The sequence below is a fragment of the Lytechinus variegatus genome, chromosome 3 (assembly GCF_018143015.1).
Source record: "Lytechinus variegatus isolate NC3 chromosome 3, Lvar_3.0, whole genome shotgun sequence".
Classification (NCBI taxonomy): domain Eukaryota; kingdom Metazoa; phylum Echinodermata; class Echinoidea; order Temnopleuroida; family Toxopneustidae; genus Lytechinus; species Lytechinus variegatus.
Window position 1 is genome coordinate 3499856 of NC_054742.1, and position 22034 is coordinate 3521889.

The 22034-nt window shown below is 34.7% G+C and overlaps 1 protein-coding gene across 1 annotated transcript; it reads left to right on the forward strand.

The window, feature by feature from the left end:
• Positions 1-1682: 1682 nt before the first annotated feature.
• LOC121410007 (TBC1 domain family member 30-like) lies at positions 1683-21152 on the forward strand. Its single transcript, XM_041601816.1, has 11 exons — positions 1683-2366; positions 3962-4126; positions 7604-7665; positions 13144-13335; positions 13814-13999; positions 14547-14715; positions 15245-15413; positions 15874-15979; positions 16755-17061; positions 17696-17917; positions 18333-21152. The coding sequence occupies exons 1-11, from the start codon at positions 1775-1777 to the stop codon at positions 19424-19426; spliced, it is 3264 nt and encodes a 1087-aa protein (XP_041457750.1). The 5' UTR covers positions 1683-1774; the 3' UTR covers positions 19427-21152.
• Positions 21153-22034: the final 882 nt, after the last annotated feature.

Genomic DNA, 22034 nt, shown 5'->3' on the forward strand with positions numbered 1-22034 from the left:
ATAAAAAAAAAATGCGAGCGCGAAGCGCGAGCTGAAAAATGGTGAACTTTCTAAAGAAAGAATGGACAATTTTAATCCGTTTTTGTAATCGTGAACAGGATAGCTATATAATCTAACGATTGATGCGAGCGCGAAGCGCGAGCAGAAAAAAAACTTGAGACTTAGACCTAAAAATGGGCCAATCTGTTCATGTTTTGTAAATCATCAAGAGGATGAGTAATATGGGGTCTTCCTACATAAATAATGCGAGCACAAAGCGCGAGCAGAAAAAAATAATGATATTGTGATCTGAAACTGGATAATGATTTGAATTAGAGAACAAGTTGAGTATCTGAATAAACATACGAGCGTGTTTCACATTTAGACATAAAATCTAGGCATTCTAAATACAACTTTAATCATGAAACTTTGATATTCCGATCTGAAAAAAGAGTCAATTTCAGCTTTATATTTCAAGCACTTTGTAGAAAAATTGTGAGGTGGATATGAATCGCACTTAAAAAGAGCTGATATTATTATTACTTTGAGTTTTGACACAGGACCGGGACATACGGCATGTCATAATATGAAAATGATGATGACTATCTTCCTATTCCTCTTGCTAAGCGCGAGATAAAACAAAAGGGACAATTTAATTATTGAATTAATATCTTATTAATTAATGCCTAATGAGGGCGCGAAATATCTAATGATATCATAACATAAAAATTGACATTTCCCTTTTGTGATTATTAATAGGATGCATCAGTTATTATATTTTCAACCATTAATGCGAGCTAAAAATTTTGATAAACTATCATGAAAAAGGGATTTTAAGTAGTTTGTTGTATAATCAAAACATTTATATAAATCAAAATGCGAGCGCGCAGCGCGCTAGCTGATACGTCTTGACAATCAGACCTAAAAAGGGATATTTTGAAAAGTTTAAACCAACACGAAAATAATAGGTACCTGATAAAACAAACTTTGCGAGCGCGCAGCGCAAGCAGCAAATGTTAACATTCAGACCATAAAACTGACATTTTTACAGAGCACTTAAAAAAAAAATTTGTAAATTACACAAAATAATGAAATTTCGATTTCCGAGGTGAATATGCCTTTTGTATATTGACTTCCAAATTTGATATTCAAACCTTATATTGAACAATTATGTAAATCACCGAACAGGCAATGCAAACGCGAAGCGCGAGCGAAAATTTTATATCGTGGCACAAAAGATTCTTTTTATTTTCCAAGTCTTCCCCTCATCTTATTTTATGCACTCGTCGTCCTTCTCTTCTCTTCTCCTCTTTTTTCCCTCCTTTTCCCCTTCTTTCTTTCCTTTTTTTTCTTTTTTTGCTCCGCCAAGAGGGGGGGGGGGGCCGGGCCCCTCGATCTGCCTACGGGGACAAGGGGCGGGAAAATTTGACAAGCAAAAAAAAAGGTTATCATCGCCAAAGTAAGGTCATCTCGTCCAAAAACATGTTTTATATCGATTGAGGATGATGTATTTCTTACCATCATAAAAGACCTAAAATTGGAGGGGGGGACATTTGATATTGTGTCCTCCCTACTATTTTGAGTAGGGTGGACACGTCCCCCCTGGGATTTCCGCCCATGACAAAATGTACTTTCGAAGCCTATCATCATGGTATGGGTTCCGTATCGTACCCTATGTTTTTTTGTAATGTGTCTGCAAAATAGACTACGGTACGGCCCCTTGACCCCAAAAGGTGTTTGATGACGTTCCGTGTTGAATGGAGAACAGTCTAGAGATGAGCTGAGAAACGACAATATGGAAGAACCGGATGAAAATTCGGACTTCGATGATTTGTTTTTGCCATTTGCACTGTCCAGAGTGTTACATAAACAAGGCATTCAGTCATCTAGCAATCAAACAGGTTTTGAAACAAGTGGAGAATATGTTGACATTGTGCTCGACGACGACAACTCTAGCGAAGCCGGAGATGGCCGGGGGAAAAATGACCCCAGTCCGCTGGACGTGCTTTCTGAAAGTGGTGACCCGTCGTCTCTTTGCCCATCCCCTTCACCTCTTTCATCCGTCAACCCTTCTGATTCTCAGCCAGACTTTTCAGACCTGAGGCAGGCAAATTCTTCTTCTTGCCAACATTCTAATATTTTAGAGAAATTGGACAGCTTTGACAGTGTGGAAACGGATAAAGATGGTGATGAATTGCGTGATAGGAAAGATTCCATTTTGGACGGTCTGTTGTGTGAGATATATGACAGGTGTCATGCAAGTACAAGGCCAAGTGTCGATAGTGATGGATTTACAGAGTGTTCTTCTGATGGAGCTTATCTTAGCAGTAAAGGAGATAGCTTTCAAGAGTCTTCAAGATTACCAAGAGCCTTGTTGAATGCTAAATGTGAGGACTGAGGATGCTCACTGTTATTCTAATCTTATTTTCACCGTTCAGATTGGAAAAATTGGCAGAAAATTTCAGACCTTGGAAAGATGATTAAAAATGATATTGATAGAGAGCAGGAGAGCAAGAAAAAAAAGGGGGAGGGGGTGGATATTTGAAATTTGCAATGTGTACACCCCATGTATTTGTCAGTCAATTTCTCATACTTTTACTTGATTTAAAACATGTAGAATGATAATAATTTTACTAGTGAGAAAGAGCAGGCTTTTGAAAAATTAATTTTTGATAAAGAAGCATGTGTAGAAAATTGTGGTTTGTGTTTATAAGTGACCTTTCCAGGGCCAGAAATGAAATAATTCTAATTAGCATTTCAGAAATATTTGTGTAATGGGCAACACCGACGGAAAACCAAAATTAGAAGTGGGCTCCAGAGTGATTTTGCCCCCGAAATGCTTAAACTTTTTAAGAGCGCTGTAAGATAAATAAAACCCTGGCACTGCAATCTTATTCAGTGTTGCAGATATCTAGGCAACTAGTTGTGAAAAGCAGCCCCTGATTTTGTTTTTCTCTTGAACACTGGTATCCTTTAAATTGACATTAATGAGCTAGTTTATCTCTGGCCTGGGGGTCGGGGGGCAGTCAGTCAAATATATTGCTGTACACATGCGCGACCAAAAAATGTGTTATAAGGGGTTTCTTTTCAGTTTTGGACATGGGCCGCGCATGCACTCGTATATAAAGGGTATCAAACACACCAATTTTCAAATCAGGGCGGTTTCGAAAGACTGGTCAATGGCCATTTGCAGGGTCAAACGTATTTACATGTAGGTTTTTTTTTCCAAAGCTTTATTTTTAAGTTTAGCCACACATGTTTAGTATATATGTTTTTCCCCCAAGCTTTATCCCTGGGGCTTTTTCCTCCATTCTGAAAAGTGTTCGGATTTTCATGATTGTGGTATTTTAACCTACTTCACTTGGGGCATGCGATACCCATGAATATAATTTTGTCTATTTAAGCTTATTAATTATTGTTAGCAAGTAGACAAAACTTGTTTAGGGGTCATATTCTGGCGACAACTTGTTTAGGAGCAAAAATGTGGAAATGAAGCCTGCGAAAAACTTGTTTAGGGGGTTATTTTGCACACAGAGAAAAGCTTGTTTAGGGGGTGTTTGGAAATAATTTAGTTGTGCATGTGTACAGCAATACATTTGACTCCCCCCCCGTACAGGGTCTGAAATATGTTATTCAATTATATATTTGGCAAAATAAAACAAGCAAGAAGTTACAAAGTAAATGAATACAGTGGATTAGCCAGGACCTCCGAAAAAGCATCATTTATATTTTAGGCTCTATGATATAAGTAATTGGAGAGTTGTTCACATGTAATATTACACAACTTTGTTGCATTGCCAATGGGAGGCTCTATACATTACGATAATGATCTAAAATTCAAATGCTCATAACTTTCTTATTATTCATTCATTTTTTCTCAAACTTTCGTTGACCCGTTTTTTTTTTTTTTTTTTTCGCACTAGCTGTCTTGTTCTAAAGGTTTCATTTTCCTTTAATATCAATCTTTACATGGTTCATTCAGCAACCAATGAGCTTCTAGACATGGTAAGAGATCTTCAGCATGGCACCGCTGTCCTGTCAGGAAGGCTCATCAAACAGCTAAAGCGAAGAGATCGTTACCTGGCCAAAAGACAGAAGAACCAGGATGTACTCACAGCTATGCTTCAAGCTGTTTCTCAGAAGAGAAGTAAGTTACATTGTATGAAAAATATCTACTCCAAATTCAATTTTCCATTTAATTGTAAATGCTCTCTGTTTAAGCTTACATGAGTAATTTACAAGATAATTTGTGATTTTCAAAGGGTGCACCCTTTGAAAATTAATTATTATTATTATTGTTAGTATCATTATTATTATTATTATAATTAAAAACAAAATAAAACGCACCCTCAGGTTATTGTCATGTTTTCAAATTAACAATGCTTGTCACAGTCACCATCTCTAACATTGTATGATGATTTTCTTTTAATGATCCTGTTGATTATAATCATATTGACTGACTATTTCTTCTCATTTTCATTCTTGTTCACTTCAAAATTGTATTCTCTTTTAATAGAGTATTAAAGTTAATATACTAATAATGCAGGTTGTTTGTTGTAATACATATTAAAAGATAGTTTGATTTTCTTGGAAAGAGATTCTCAAATATTTTGTCCTACATATTTTCTCATGGTATTACAGTACATTAACAAAGTGAAAAATATGAGAGGTGATTCAGTAACAAAGTTCAAACTTTTCATATTGGCTTAGAATCTAGAATCTGATTAGGTCATCTGCTATGTTCATTGTTCACAATTGGTAATATGGCAGATATGTATTATTATTATTATGTATCGACCTACATGTAATTTGCACAATATTGTGCGGCCCTAATAATTCAGAGTCACATACTTCTGTGTATAATACAGTTTTTGTCTCACCTGCGAAGCAAAGTGAGACTATAGGCGCCGCTTTTCCGACGGCGGCGGCGTCAACATCAAATCTTAACCTGAGGTTAAGTTTTTGAAATGACGTCATAACTTAGAAAGTATATGGACCTAGTTAATAAAACTTGGCCATAAGGTTAATCAAGTATTACTGAACATCCTATTAGAGTTTCATGTCACATGACCAAGGTCAAAGGTCATTTAGGGTCAATGAACTTAGACCATGTTGGAGGAATCAACATCGAAATCTTAACCTGAGGTTAAGTTTTTGAAATGTCATCATAACTTAAAAATATATGGACCTAGTTCATGAAACTTGGACATAAGGTTAATCAAGTATCACTGAACATCCTGCATGAGTTTCACGTCACATGACCAAGGTCAAAGGTCATTTAGGGTCAATGACCTTTGGCCGAATTGGGGATATCTGTTGAATTCCCATCATAACTTTGAAAGTTTATGGATCTGATTCATGAAACTTGGACATAATAGTAATCAAGCATCACTGAAAATTTTGTGCAAGTTTCAGGTCTCATGATTAAGGTCAAAGGTCATTTAGGGTCAATGCACTTTGGCCGAATCGGGGGTATCTGTTGAATTACCATCATAACTTTGAAAGTTTATTGGTCTAGTTCATTAAACTTGGACATTAGAGTAATCAAGTATTACTGAACATCCTGTGCGCGTTTCAGGTCACATGACCAAGGTCAAAGGTCAATGAACTTTGGCCGAATTGGGTGTATCTGTTGAATTACCATCATAACTTTGAAAGTTTATGGATCTGATTCATGAAACTTGTACATAAGAGTAATCAAGTATCACTGAACATCCTGTTCGAGTTTCAGGTCACATGATCAAGGTCAAAGGTCATGTAAGGTCAATGAACTTTGGCCATGTTGGGTTTTTTTGTTGAATAACCATCATATCTCTGTAAGTTTATTGGTCTAGTTCATAAAAAAGGGAAATAAGAGTAACCATGTATCACTGAACATCTTGTGCGAGTTAGAGTAGTATTCAAAGTGAGCACTGCTGCTATATTGAATCGCGTGATGCAGGTGAGACGGTCAGAGGCATTCCACTTGTTTGCTATTTGATTCACATAAATCGTGGTCGTTAGATTTAAAGTAGGGCTCGCCTAGATAAAATTCATGATAAGTGATATAGACAAATTATACATGTATGGATGGGAAGGTCCTGTCACTAAAAATCCTTATAGATGTCATGGAAGAGCGAGAAATGCAATTATTAGAGACCCTTAATTTTGGTTAAAGAACAAGTCCACCCCAACAAAAAGTTGATTCAAATTTCAAATACATGTAAAAAGAGAAAAATCCAACATGCATAACACTGAAAATTTCATCATAATCGGATATAAAATAAGAAAGTTATGACATTTTAAAGTTTCGCTAAATTAACAGTTATATTTTCATCCTTGTAGGTATGCAAATGAGGAGACTGATGACATCACTCACTATTTCTTTTGTATTTTATTATATGAAATATTCCAATTTACTCCCTGTTGTCGTGTTGAACAATGATTAATTCCTCCCTGAACATGTGTATTTAGCATTGTTTAATACTATATGTTTCAATTATGTTGGTCCTTATTGTCAAATCTGTAAAAAAAATGAAATATTGTATAATTCAAACAATAAAAAACAAGAGAAATAGTGAGTGATGGACATCATCGACTGTCTCATTTGCATTTCACTGAGTCATGCATATCACTGTTTTGTGAAAAATAAGCGAAACTTCAAAATTATGTTCCTATTTTCAGTCAATCATGTATTATTAGTCACAAATTCCTTCTTGCTGCTGGCTTACAAAGATTGAGACCCTTAATACAAAGGGTTATGATTTATCCTATCAACCTCAACTATGGAAAGCCATCATTGTTGATCTAAACTGCATGTTTGTTCAACATATTTTCTAGATACGATGTAGGCCTATATTCATAGAGTCATAGTTTTTTTTTAAATTCTCTTTGTTTAATAATAATAATAATAATGAGACTTGTAAAGCGCCACATCCACTCTGTAGAGTGCTCAAGGCGCATAAAGAGCTAAGAGTTAAATAAAGTTTTTAGAAGATTTTTGAAAGTTTTGATAGAGGTCCATTTTTTATGTCTTCAGGAAGGCTATTCCACAAAGTGGGGCATGCAAAAGCAAATGATCTTTCCCCCCAAGTTTTTGAAACTTTTAGAATGACAAGGAAGCCAGAGGTGGATGAGCGCAAAGATCTGCCTGGTCTGTAGTGATTGGTAAATGATAGACTGTATTGTGGTGCTGATCCAAAAATACTATGAAAGGCAAGCAATAAAATCTTAAAGATAATCTGATTTTTGATAGGGAGCCATTGCAGGGAATACAAGATGGGGGTGTTATGTGAGCGTTTACTTGACAAAGTGACAATGCGAGCAGCTGCATTCTGAAGCTTATGTAACTGAGCCTTAGGTAAATTAAACAAAAGGGCATTACAAAAGTCAAGGCGGGAGGAAAAATCAAGGCATGTACTATCTTTTTGGTTGCGGACTTAGTTAAATATTTACGGATAAATCCTAGGTTGCGAAAATGATACCGAATGGACATTCTGCAAATTTCCTGAAGAAAAAATCTATCAAGTTGATGGATTTCCATATACTGGAGGTTCATCAAATCATTTGTTACTCTTTGTAAGACGGGGCCCTGGCATATATGTAAGTAATTAATTTCCTGATATATTTCTCTTTAATGTTTTAGGAGTGGATGCCCAGCTAAGGTTTAGTATCGAGCCACTACCAGGGAAGAAAGCATTTAGACAGGTATGTCCTTTAGTTACTCTGTTCACAGAGATCTGATGGAGTTGGGTAAAGAATGAAACATTGAAATGTGTCAGAATTCATTCTGACAGAAGTGACCCAACAGCCAATCAAAATCAAGGATTTTATGAAAGATACCAATCATACCATTTAAAGGCACACGTTCTATCTACTATAACTTTACTATAGATCTAAACAGGGTTATTTAACTAAGAGCCTTCTCTGGAGTTTGAAAGGATTTCACTCTTTGAATACCAGATCACGATCCTTCTACATTTACAATGTTTTAACTTTTTGTTGTTTATTGAAGTTGGTCATTGTCAAATAAAAAATTTGAAATATCAAACAATAAAAAAACAGAAGAATTAGTGAGTGACATATCGACTCCCCAATTTGCATGTCAGTGCATTGTGCATATAACTGTTTTGTCAAAAATAAGGGAAATTTTGAATTGCCATAACTTTCTTATATTTACCATTTTTTTACCATTAATAATAAGATGATCAGTAATGTTTACATGTTCAATTTGTATTACGCTGATATTTTTATGTCTTACCCTGTTCTGTGATATATGCCTATTATTGTAATTACTATTTTATCATGTTTTTTATACACCAGACCCAAGATGCAAAACAGGAATTTTATCTCTGATCTTGTGAACCTGTTTCAATATGTGTGAATAAACAATAAATAAATTTACATCCAAGGTTGGCACGTTTTAAACGGTGTGTTTCAAAACATTTTTTAAGACCGTTTTTTAAAACACCCTTTAAAAAAAATGTTTTAAAACACTGCATAGTCATGTATGTCATAAATTTGCATGGATGTGATTTTAGATGAATTTTTTTTACATACTTTTTATTTCTTTTTAAAAGTGGGGCATTATTTTCTTTTAACTAAAACTCTTTGTTAACACCCCTTTTTTCTCCTTTTTTCTCTTTCCCCCTTAATTCTCCTTTTCTCTATCGCTTTGTCATGTTCCTTTTCTCCTGTTCAATTGTGCACATCAATCCATATTAAGAATATTCTCATTTTAAATTGTTGTGCTCACTTTTTGGACAGGGAAACAAACAATATTTAAACTAAAGTAAGCTCAAATACATGAATATGTAATAGTAGTAATAAAAATGGAAGTGTTGCACTCGTATAATAATATTTTACAAATAGACTTTAAAACTGACATTGCACTCTTGAGGTTCACATGAAAGCAGGTGAAACTTTGTAGAGATGAAGAAAAGTACTTTAAACTGTATAAGATAATCAGCTAGCAAACCTTAACCCTAACAATCCCAGGGGACCTTAATGGCCCCTCAAAAAATTCTACGATAAATCCATAAACACGATGCCAGACCCAAATCTGCTCAAAAACATGATTTCATGTATAAAGCCAATGTGAATTCTTGCCAAAATTTGTATCTGTATCATTATTTGTATTTTTTTTAATGATAGGAAAACTATTGCAAATAATTTCAATAAAAAAACAATAAGTAAAAACTGTTTTTATTAAATAAATATCAGAAAAAAGTAAAACAAAAACATTAAAAAACATTATAGGCCTTTTGATTTTTGTTCTAATATGCATTTGATTACAATTCCTCAATTAAACAAATAAGCAGTTCAAGGGTTTTATTGATAGATTTAAAGCCAAATTTGTTTTTCATGCACCAAAATTGGAATTATTTATCCAAATGAAATTAAGCTTTGAAACCCCAAAGATTATGTCAATATCTTCCATTGTACTTCTTGTCCCCCCCCCCCTAGATTTACAAGACTCAAAATACCCTGGGAGTACATGTACGAGGAATAAACTTAGAAAATGTGAACTTAATTCAGTGTTTTTTTTATGCATTCAATTTAGGGGAAATATGAAATTTTCTTTTGGAAATTCAGTATAAAAAAATGTAGTCATCTCTTACTCCAAAAATGTATTTAAATCATCAAGAGCTTAAATCAAACTGTATTACAGTTTAATTGATTTACAGAAAATTACATCATTTGTTGGAAAAAATGTTTTAAAACGATTTAAAACGTTTTAAAACAATAAAAAATGTTGGTAGGTGCCGCTTTTCCGACGGTGTCATCAATATTAAATGTTCACCGAAGGTTAATTTTTTATTTACAGCTTTATCAACGTGTAACACTGGCGCCTGTCCGATGTAATTTTTCAGAAATGGCCAGATTTACTGGTCCGAGTTGACCAGTAAAAAAATATATCAAACTGATACAAATGATATTTTCTTCTATCTGTTTATTGTAAAAATGGCTCTCTAAGTTTGACCAATAGCATGTTGTGTGTGTACTGTTTGTTTTTATGTTTTTTGGGAGAGGGGGTAATAAAAGACACCAAATAAACTCATTTTTAAAAATGTTTTTCAATGTTTTCAGGGACCAGTAAATTTTAGGTTTGGACCAGTAGAAAAAAAGGGTTTAGTGTGGAGCCATGAGTCAACAATGAGAGTTAAGCTTACAATGTAACTATTGCATGAAATACTGTTAACAGAAACTGTACAGTATGTACACTTGTTGAATAGTTCAATATATGGATTGGATTTCCTATTAAACAGCTCTTAAACAAAATATAGGTATATAGAGGTCATGTGAATTCATACTGATACACATCTAAATGTGTGTTTTATTTGTGCATCATTCCTGCATGTTTATTTGTGGATGTACCTGTACATTCAAATTTTGGACAGATGTTTGGCAAGGTCAGAAATATTCAATTACAACAGTATTTCATAACACTTTGTTGGGTGTTTTTGTTATCCTGATAAAGCTTATATATTTTACATTTGCATTAAAATAATCTGCATTATTTCTGCATCATTTTTATATCCCATTAAAGTATTAGGTGAGCTTTGATTTTATTTTCTTTGTTTATATTAATGGGTGACTTAAATGATCTCACTGTTTATCTTTATAGGGTTCAACATTAAATCTCTGTCCTTCTTTGAAATTCTCCTTTTCACAGGATCAGAGATAAAGATAATTCTATCCTACTGTGATAAACAATATCAGAGTGTACAATTACATGTAGGCAAGGCTTCCCACTAACCCTTTTTTCCACTGGTCCGACCCAATCATATGGAACCAGTACCGAGTGTTTCAATTTTTTACTGGTCCGAACCTAACATTTACTGGTTCCCCGATATAAAGAAAAACATAAAAAAAGACTTGAGTTGATTTTATTGCTTATTGTTACCCCTCCCCCCCCCCGGAAACAAACACACAACATAATTTATGAGAGCCATTTCTCAATTTTAGGGTGCGTTTAGGTGCCACTTTTTTACCCTAGAATCATGATCTTAATCATGATCTTAATCATCTGGAAGCGTATAAACTCAATCGTGGTTTGCATCATGATTCTATGACCTCACTGTGTCGGGCCTCTTTCGGTTTGACTCTTGCCAAGCTCAAGGTGCTCTATATGCTCATTGTTGGTACATGATTATGTACTATGCATGCATTTCTTGTCATCATGATCTTAATCATGATTCAAATCACGATTCTGCAGAATCATGATTGCGTTTAGTCAAAAGTGAAAGTAAACGTCTTCAAATCACAAACATGAAACACGGAAAAAGGGGTGTTTGGAAAGACGTTCCTGAAATCACGCACGAAAAAGTCGTATAAACTCAATCGTGGTTTGCATCATGATTCTATGACCTCACTGTGTCGGGCCTCTGTCGGTTTGACTCTTGCCAAGCTCAAGGTGCTCTATATGCTCATTGTTGGTACATGATTATGTACTATGCATGCATTTCTTGTCATGTACAAGTTCAGTGTTGGTCATCGCATCATCCACTACTTTTCATTTTTTTTGGTCCTGTCTTCAACTTCTAGTAAATGAATTAATCTAGTTTTAGTAAATGAATTAACTGGACAAACAATGATCTCAGTTATCGTTGAGTAAACAGTATCAATATTAAATTGGATCTACGCTGAAATCCACTTCCGAACACCATTTTGGATAAACCAACAAGATGAATGTAAGCATATGGACCCTATGAGAGAAGTAAACAAAATGAGGTATAGACTGAATTCTGGTAACAAAAGATTTTCCGAGAGCCAAAACACAAGTGCGAAAAACTTCCTCTGTCAAACTGCGCACTGTGATGCGGACTGGATTGGCCGAATCTGAGGAGAGACAGCATTGGAATAAAGGTCGTCTAAATGCTGATTCTGTGATATTGTGATTCATGTTTGTGTTTAAAATCATGATTCAAATCATGATTCTGGCTTGAGGTCGCATAAACACAGACTTAGCCATTTTTCCCAGGGGGGGGGGCAGTCAAATGTATTGCTGTTCGCATGCATGACCAAATTATTTCCATACACCCTCTAAACAAGTTTTTTTCTGTGTGCAAAATAACCCCCTTAACAGGTTTTTTGCGAGCTTCATTTACACATTTTGGCCCCTAAACAAGTTGTCGCCAGAATATGACCCCCTAAACAAGTTTTATTCAATCAGGAAGAATCCAAACACTTTTCAGAAATGAGGAAAATGCGTGGGAAAAAAGCTTAGGGACAAAACATACCCTAAAAACGTTTGGCCAGTCTTGAAAAAAAAATACCCTAAATATGTTTGACCCCCGCGATTGACAATTGACAAGTCTTTCAAAACCTCCCTTTTTTTTAAGTCAATGATTTTGATACCCTTAATGAGTGCACGCGTAGCCCGCATCCAAAACCAAAAAAACACCCCTTTAAACAGTTTTTTTATTATAAAAATATATTATATATTTGACTAGCCCCACAGGCATTTTTTGTCTCGTCTGCATAGCAGAGCTTTTCCGTGGGCATCAGAATTGGTCAATTGCCAATTCGTCCATTCACCACATGGTCTACCTGCATTTAGTCTAATGCCATTCTATCCATCAACATTTCTTGTAGCAACCATTTGATTTGGTCCAATCATCACTTCTTCTAATCACCATTTTGTCTATTACCATTTCGTATGATAACCAGTTGGTCTTATGCACATTTTCTTTTCATTCATTTTGCACAATTAACACTAATAAGACCTAATGGTATATGGACTAAATGGCTATTGGACCAACTGGTTATTGGACGGAATGGCATTAGACTAAAAGTAGACAATGTGGTGAGTAGACGAACTGATGATAGACCAAATGGTAGTATACAAGTTGGCAATTTGACGAATTGGAAATAAACCAGGCGTCAACATGTTGATGGGAATCATGAAAGTCTTAACCGAAGGTTAAGTTTCTGAAATGTCATCATAACTTAGAAAGTATATGGACCTAGTTCTTGAAACTTGGACATAGGGTAGTGAGGTATTACCCTTCACTCGAGTTAAGGGTCTGAATGTGCAGCCTACTCATGCCTTGTGTACTAAGAATTGAAACAGCAAGTTTTGTGTTATGCTTAATTGAATAATTGTTTTTTTATGAGCACAGATCTGATGTTTTCTTACAATATCGTCCCAACTTCATCTCATTTTTATCATCTTGAATTCAGTGGTATGATGCATTAAGAGCAGTGGCTCGTCTTCCATTTGGTCTACCCCGTGAGTTACGCAAGGCAGTGTGGTTGAGCCTAGCAGACAAGCATATCAAGCATCTTAAATTAGATTGGGAGAAGACAGTTAAGGTTGCATTTAATGATCACTCAAATCCTGATGATGACAAACTTGGTGTCCAGATTGTTAAGGTATGATGGGTTGCTAACAATCAGTTTATACATTATGAATAAAGTTTTTGTGCACATACCAAAATCACTGTACATAAACAAATATCTCAAATGCTATAAAAAAAATCAGTATTCTCACTCTTGAACTTATTTTCCGTATATGAATGAACATGTAAAGAGTTCTCAAATAGGAATAGAATGTGGTATACATGTAGGTGTTATCAATATTGGCCCTATTGTATACATGTTAAAGTCACCATTATGATCATTTTCTTTCAAAGGGAAGAATCAGGAATAAATTGATGCAATTTTAACATGATGATTTCATTTGATTGTCTCATTTTGATATTCTAGATTGAGGCCTATCTTGTAGATTCAGTCAAAATATTCTTGAAAAGAGATAATAGGTTAAGAGGCTGGATATTAGAAACTGATTTTTTTTTTTTAAACTAATGAATGACAAAGAATGAAAGGACTTGATTTACTTGTTGCATTCTAGGATTTACATCGTACTGGTTGTAGTGGTTTCTGTGGTCAAGGAGCAGAGGAAGACAGAGTAGTTCTAAAGCGAGTGCTTTTGGCCTATGCTAGATGGAACAAGTCTGTTGGTTACTGTCAAGGGTTTAATGTCATCGCTGCACTTATTCTAGAGGTCATGGAAAGGATGGAAGATGATGCTCTTAAGGTAATAATCCAATTTAGAGGAATATGACAAGGAAATAAAGATTTATATAGTTGTAGTCAGGCAATGTCAATATCTTTTCAAAGTGTGTGGAAGAAGATTAAAATGGCAGAGCAATTCACATGAAACATCATACCATGATGTTTCATGATATTAACTCATTCATGTGACATTTTTTAATTCTTAACATGAAACATACATGTGTGTTATGCTCTATGCTTTTCGGATTTAAAAGCAAACGCATTCTTAAATCTTGATATCATAAATGATCATCTTTATCAGAAGGGCAATTTGAAAAATTGTGTCCATTTAACTTCATACTGAGTAATTAATGTAATCATTTTAGACTAAAGAGAAATTTCTCAGTAACTACATATAGGCCTATATGTAATTTGTTATCCATTTCCTCACCTGGGTATAGTGCAGCACAATGACAAGGAATTTCCTACTGTTATCAATGGAATATGAACCCACTATTTCGATATAGGTTAGAACCACAAGATTACCATGTCTCTATTTTTCTTTTAAATTTCTTCTCATAAATGTGCAGGTAATGATTTTCTTGATAGATCATGTCCTACCTGACAGCTACTTTGCAAACAACTTGAGGGCGCTGTCTGTTGACATGGCTGTATTCCGCGAGCTCCTACATTTCAAACTACCTGACCTAGCACAACATCTAGACAAGCTTCAAAAATCAGCCAATGATGGTTTGTCAGGTATGTCTAATGTTCTGTTTTTGTCTGTATCTTTAAAATGTTACATTAAGAATAATTCATTGGTTTAGGTAGTAAGGAGCACCTGAGAAAAGATGTTGACCAAGCAAGCTAAATGTTCCAGTGTTGAATTTCATTCTTTACTGTTACATATCAAATTATGAAATTATAAATTTTAGGGTGTTGCTAATTGTTTTTACATAATTGCCATACAACATCAATCAGCAGTGTAAAATTGCATGCAGTTTAACACAGCACAAGAATACAGTTAAAATGAACAAACAGGAAAACATTTTGGTGACAAAAAAAATATTGGTAATTTATCGATTTTATACAAAACACTATTCATCATTGTTTATGTTATAATACACATTTTTAGCAGATTAAAATCCACTGAATTATTTTGATAATTGTTGTATATATAGCCATTTTCCCATCTGTGATAAGTGATCCCTTCCTCAATGACACAAGACAATGAAATACTGATATGGTCATGTACTGCTTATTCTTTTCATTTTTTTTATATTGACAGGTAGCTATGAGCCACCTTTAACCAATGTTTTCACCATGCAATGGTTTCTAACACTATTTGCCACCTGTGTACCTAAGAAGTTAGTCCTAAGAGTATGGGATACACTATTCCTAGAAGGTTCTGAAGTTCTGCTCAGAGTGGCACTTGCAATATGGGCTAAACTGGAACAGTGAGTATGATGAAAAACTATTTCCTTTACTTCAGCTCAATGTCCTGATAACATTTTACCAGATAGTATGATCTGATCATGCTTGCCATTTATATCTGTTCTAAAGTTTGCAGGATTGACAGCAACGTCATCTGAGCAAGACAATTGCAGTAGGCAGTTAAGAGATGAAATAAGATATAGTCATCATTGTTGCTACATTTTTCTTCATAGAAGGCTGTAAAATTAATGAGGCTCAGTGTATTTTTATGTATAAGATTAAATGCATGGTTCAGAATGATTTTGTCTCTGATTATCAGAAGTTATTGTTTACCTCATTTCATATTGAGATTCTGTTGATTATCTGCAATATTGTTTATTTACTTACTCCAGTGTGTTTTCCTGTCTTGTAATGGTCCTATTAAAATTGTCAAATAATGTGATGTTATTCATCAGTTTTGAATCTCATCTTGATTGTCTTTAGACCTTTATTAGAGATTAAGAGTGCTGATGAATTCTATAGTCAGATGGCTGTACTGTGTAGTGAGATGCTGCAAGATCAGCTCATTGATGGAGATGATCTTGTTAAGGTAACTGAACATAAAACTATTCCTCTTTATAAAAAGAACAAAAAAAATTGAACTACTTGTGATAATATAAAAAGTAAACCATTGACCACATTTTCTTCCAACTTGTGAAAATGATGTGCACAGCAGAATGGTATCATTATTCACAGTAATTTAGAAGGCATGGGTTGGGTATATGTAAATACATGTAGAGAGGGCTCAGGTTCTGGTTAGAAGCATTAGACAAAGTGAAGAAGTCATAGCTTTTGCTGATTAATTTTTTCTTCTTTTGTTTGCCAAGGTTAACTTTTCACCTGTTTAAATATATGAAATGTGTAAAATATTTCAACTTTCTTTTATTCAAAAAAATACATAAAAGAATAGATACAATATTATACTGCAACATAATAGGATGTAGATTGTTTAACTACTGGACTATCCTGGTAAAAAGTTAAGTAAATAACTGTAGTCCATAAAAATGAATATTTTACCCTATCCGGTGACTGCTGACAAAAAAAAGAAAAATGGAGAGAGAATAAGATACAGGCACAAATGCTAATGAAAGAAAAAAATTAAGATGAGTATGTTTAATTTTACTTTAAATTTAACTAAAAATGGGTCCCCAACAAAATGACAGGTATACACAGTATTTGATTGTGGACTGGATTGCTGAAATAACTCAGCCATTAAGTAAATGTCCAAACATGACATACATGTACAATATCATGGCAAATACATGAGATGGTTTTCATCATAATTGTCTTTAAACCCTGTAACCTCTCTTCTAATTGGTGTATAGACGATTTACTCAATGGCATCATTCCCATTCCCTCATCTGAATGAGATCCGTGAGAAGTATATGTTCAGCATCACCCCATTCTCTCCTCTTGGTGGTTTGGAGAAGACTTCAACCTCATCTGAAACCAAGTCAACTACTGTTGGTCCTAAGCGTAAGGAAGGACAGAGAGGATACTCACAACCATCTAGTAGTCATGCTAGCCAGAGTGATGAGGAAACTGAATTTATAGATGATGAAGATCTGACCAATATGACATGCTTTACAGGACTATTTCCTCCACAGTCGCCATATGCTATCACTGATGGTAGTAAGTTGGTTATGTTGTATTCTTTGGGTAAATTTAAATTATAAGAATATAAGAGTTGTGTGAGATCGGTGGTGCTGTATGGAAGTGAGACATGTGGTCTGAGCAAAAAAAGAGATGGGGATTTTTAAGAGGACACATAGAGCAATGGTGAGAGCGACGTGTGGTGTGAAGTTGATGAATAGGAAGAAGACAGAGGACTTGATGCAGATATTGGTTTTTGGAAGAAGCAGTGGACTGTACGTCGATATGGGCACATGCTAATGAGGGGCATGTTTTAAGGAGGGCTTCTTAGTATGAAGTGAATGGTTTGATGAGGATGCAATGGCCTAAGAAGACATGAAAGAAGCAGTGGAAGAGGAGGGTGGCATTGAGGATGCAATGAATCAGGCAAAGAGAGAAGTAAAGATTGTTGTGAGTGTGAGGTGAATTAGGCTACTCCCGTTCGCAGGGACAAAATTAGATTTAAAACTATGGATTTTCTACTTCTAAATCACTCCCATTGTGTTTACTTCATTTTTGGTGCCACACCTCATGATCTTATTGTAGTTTAGCTAAAACTTATTTTGTCTACTTAACCATTTGGACTAAAATGATTAAATGTTGACTTTTTTTATCTCACTTTTTGGGAGAACAGGTGATCGTTCTGAATCTCAAGGGTCAGCTGGAGATGACATCACCAAAGTTAGTCCCGGTGCATACAGTACAAGCTCCGAAGACCTTACCCTCCACTCTGCTGCCCTCATGGAGAGGATGACTATGGATGTACAGTCATTGAAGAAACAGTACTTACGCATACAGCGCAGGCAGATGAGGGCGCATGTCATATATGGGCCTACAAGTATTGCAGGCAAAAGAGGCAAGTATCTAATGGAATTATCTGTGATGTTATTCTTGTTTGATCTGGTCCAAACGGTATCAATGTGCTTCTAAATCTCAGTAGATGGTATAATTGACAAGTGCTTCTAAGAATATCTTTTGGAGTTTTCTAGTCTATATATGACTTTACACTTGCTTGAACATATTACTTCCCATACCTAAGAATTTCTAAAACACTAATGTCAGCCAAAAAGCTAGGAAGAATGGATTATGATTCAGTGGGTTTGAAAAGTTAGGTCACCGTGACAGCTTCTTTTTAAACCAGTCTACATGGAGATGGTCTTTGTCTTTATAAAGGTCAAATGATCATTACAGACAGGTATTCTTCTTTAATACTTCTTTTGCAGATTTGATAATTAATACATATTTGGTTTTCATAATCCATCTCCCTATAGCCCACAAGCCTGTATCACGTAAGAAGAACATAGCAGTTGCAATCGAAAGCCCAGCAGTAGTCAACCACTTACTTGTTGGAAAAGGAGGTCTGGGTAAGAAGAATGCCAAAATTGCTTCTACACCTCAGATAGCACCCCCGTCAAGAAAGAGCTATGATGATGATGATGATGATGACTTTCCAAGCAAGAGAGTTCATGTCAACACCAAACCAAATGTAAAGCATCTTACCTCAGACAAGGATGAAAGTAAGAATGATGGAGGAAGGGATGACATGTCAGAACTCTCAAGTGTCTTTGAAGATAATGAAGATATATCTGCTGTAGGTTGCCATTCTTCATCCCGGGATGATCTGACCAAGGGTCACCAGGACAGTTTGTCAAAACAAGATGAAAAGACATGCTCCCGAGAGTCTTTTGAGCCAGAGATTGGTTCATTGATTGATCTGGGTTGGGGATCAGATGGAGGAAGCCATACCAACGATGACCAGCATGAAAATGTCAGCCTTGATACAAATGGCATTGAACGTGTGATGCGTGTCAATGATGCCTGTGATTCAGCATCATCAGAAAGTCAAGACCTTAATGCAAATGATGTCACTAGCAACAGACCAAGGCAGCACCTAGACTCTGATAAGACATTGAAGAGTACAAGTACAGAAAGCATTCCAAATAGCATGTTAGCACCAGAGTTTAATTGCTCCGTTGCAGCATTCAATCCAACTCTCCCAAGCACCTCCCCAAGAAGACAAAATTTAAAAGCATCAGAACCAACCAGTCCCAGTCAGGAGAAACCATGGATAACAACCAATGGGACTGTAGCAGACCAAAGTCATGTGTCTGTCTCTACCAGTTGGAGACGATGTAGTAGTGGAAGTTCCAGCTGTGATGAGCCAACGACACCTCCTGCACGTGTGGTATTTAATCCCTTTCCCAAACGTTCACTTAAGAGTTCAGAGAGCAGGACAAGAACAAGGATGAAGCTAGGTTTGTATCCCAAAAAGACCAATGAAAAAAGACAAGGCTATTCTACAAGAGATGCATCTGCAGAACAACTTTCACATGATATAGCCAGGTCCATTCAATTAGGTAGCTAGACTTTCATTTTCCATTTTTATTATTGATTTATATTTGGTTGGGTTTACTTTTGTTCAGTTCAATTTTTTACCAACATATTTTTTTATATATTTAATATTTTTGAATATTTATTTACTTATTATTAGGTTGACATGAGTACAGTAGAAATTCGGAACTGCCTTACATCTTTTTTTTTGTTTATTAAATGAACATTTTTTACCCTGAAACATTTCAGTAGAATTTATTGTCAATTTAGTTTTTATGAGATGATTGGTTGTTCTTTGTTTTGAAATGTTCACATGATTTTTCCCTATGAGGTCAAACAAAATCAGATGAAACTTCAGAGATGATGAACTGTTAATACACTATTTGCCATAATTAGTCTGCATATTACAAGTATAGGAGGAGCAATAAAAGAAGAAAGCAATATTTCAGAAAAGCTAAGGTCATCAGTTAAACCATGGATATGATTCCCATATTATAACTTGATGATCCTAAACACTTTGCATGCATTGTTGCCGTTTCTGCTGCTGTAGTAACAGCATAGAGCTGTAATATGCAACTTATATGTTGATTTATTTTTTGTATATTCATTTCCATGGTTGCAATTTATAGGATCGTATTGAGATTTAGAAATGAATAATCATGGATGGTGTTCTTACTGAATTGATAAAGTTAACCCAAGATTATCTTGGACCATACCTTTTATGGGGTACCATTTGTCAACTTTTTTACTAATTTATAATTGTTAATTCATTCGTACAGTGAAATAATCAATTTCATTTTGAAAAGGAAGGAATAATACTTTTTCTTTAGTATATTATTTTGTAATGAGTATTGAAGAAGAGAGATGAACCCCAAAATTACACAGAAGTGTGGACTGAATTTGTTGTTTCATCTGAAGTTTCATATCGGCTTAGAATGGTATCTCATACATGTAAGTACATGAAAATAGTCAAATGGCAATGCACCAAATTTACTGCCAAACTTTAAGTAAACATTCATGGGCAGATGTGCAGATCAATCTGAGCAGAGTCAATTTTAATTTAATCATTTCTAAAAATCTAGTGATGTCTGAAGCAGATTATTGGATGACTGTGTCTTATTTCTTTTTCACTTGGATGATCGTCAGATAAATAGTAAGCATTTCTGAATATCCAGTGGAGTGCTTTTGCTGTAGATGTTGGTTTTCTTGAAAAAAAATATTTCAAAAAATTAATTGTATTGTTTATAGAGCATGTATTGGCATTATTATTAAAGCTAATTGAATAAGTAAGTTTTTAAAGTATCTGTACTAAATGTGATCTGCATATACTGTGTCTTCCTCATTAAATGTAGTAAACGCATAAGATATACTGTATATATATGTTTTGTCTCTCTTTATTGTCCCAATTGTAGGTGAACTGAACAATTTCTTAGTTAATGAAAATATACACTGCTTTAAATACAATGGACAATGGTCAAAACATCTGCTTATATCTTAAACCAAATTTCATATAAATGATTTAAGAATGCTTAAAAGAGCATTATAATTTATATATTTATGTTTGTTGTAACTTTCTTGAAAAAAAAATTATGATCATACAAAGATTAGATAAGTAGGAAGAAGAGAAACTGCTATATATATATATAATTTTGCATTTATTTCTCTCTTGTTAAACAGGGAATGTTATTTGATATTGGAGGTTTTATTTAGAATTTTGGGTAGATAACTGTAAAACTGTAAACCCCTTTTTGCTGTCATTTTTCAAAATATATTTGATTGCCTTTTGTTTCTGAAATCTTATAAAAGTTATATTCATTCTGTAATAGTTTGTAATCACTGTATCAATCGAGGTGTGCACTTCAGATGTTACTTTTGTACTTTATTGTAAATGTGCTTTACTCTTTATTTTCTGTTTGCTGTTGTTGTATTGTACTACATATTACATTCCATTTCTTGAAGTTGAAATAATATTTATTTAAAGACCTTTACTAGTTGGATGTAACTACTGACTAATGACAGGTAAATGGTGATGGTCAGAATACAGATAACTCATTTTAACAAAGTTTCTGCCTGAGAAATGAGAATATTTTTATATTCACAGTAATGAATGTGTGAAACTGAAAAAAATGCAATGTTCCGTATAGTTTAGCATCTTTGGAAGCAGCAATGCCTCAAATTAGAGCTCTCTTGAAATTGTATAAACATTTTATTCATTCAAATGCATGTCACATTCCCTTGTAATAGACCAGTTCGTAATTACTTCATGGGCAATTTTTGTCAAATGACCTTTCATTTCTTTCATCATGATAGGCAGATTTCAAAGCAAGATATTATGTAAGCTTGCCTTACATAGCAGAATGAAGGAATTGAATAGACCAGGTGACCAGAATAGCACACCAGTGAACGCTTAATGAAGGTATTTGTTGCATTCCTACTTTGGATGCATATCTTAGCATGTTGCACAATGTACTTGACAAACTGTGAAATACTAGTCGTTCGTGGAAGCATTGTTGTTTTTTGTTGATGTAAATGAAAACGACAATTCAAAAGAATATGTGAATAATCAAGACATCAAAGTTGGTGCTTATCTCATTAGATTTTAAAGCATGCATGTCACTTTAGTGCAAATGACCTTCTTGTGA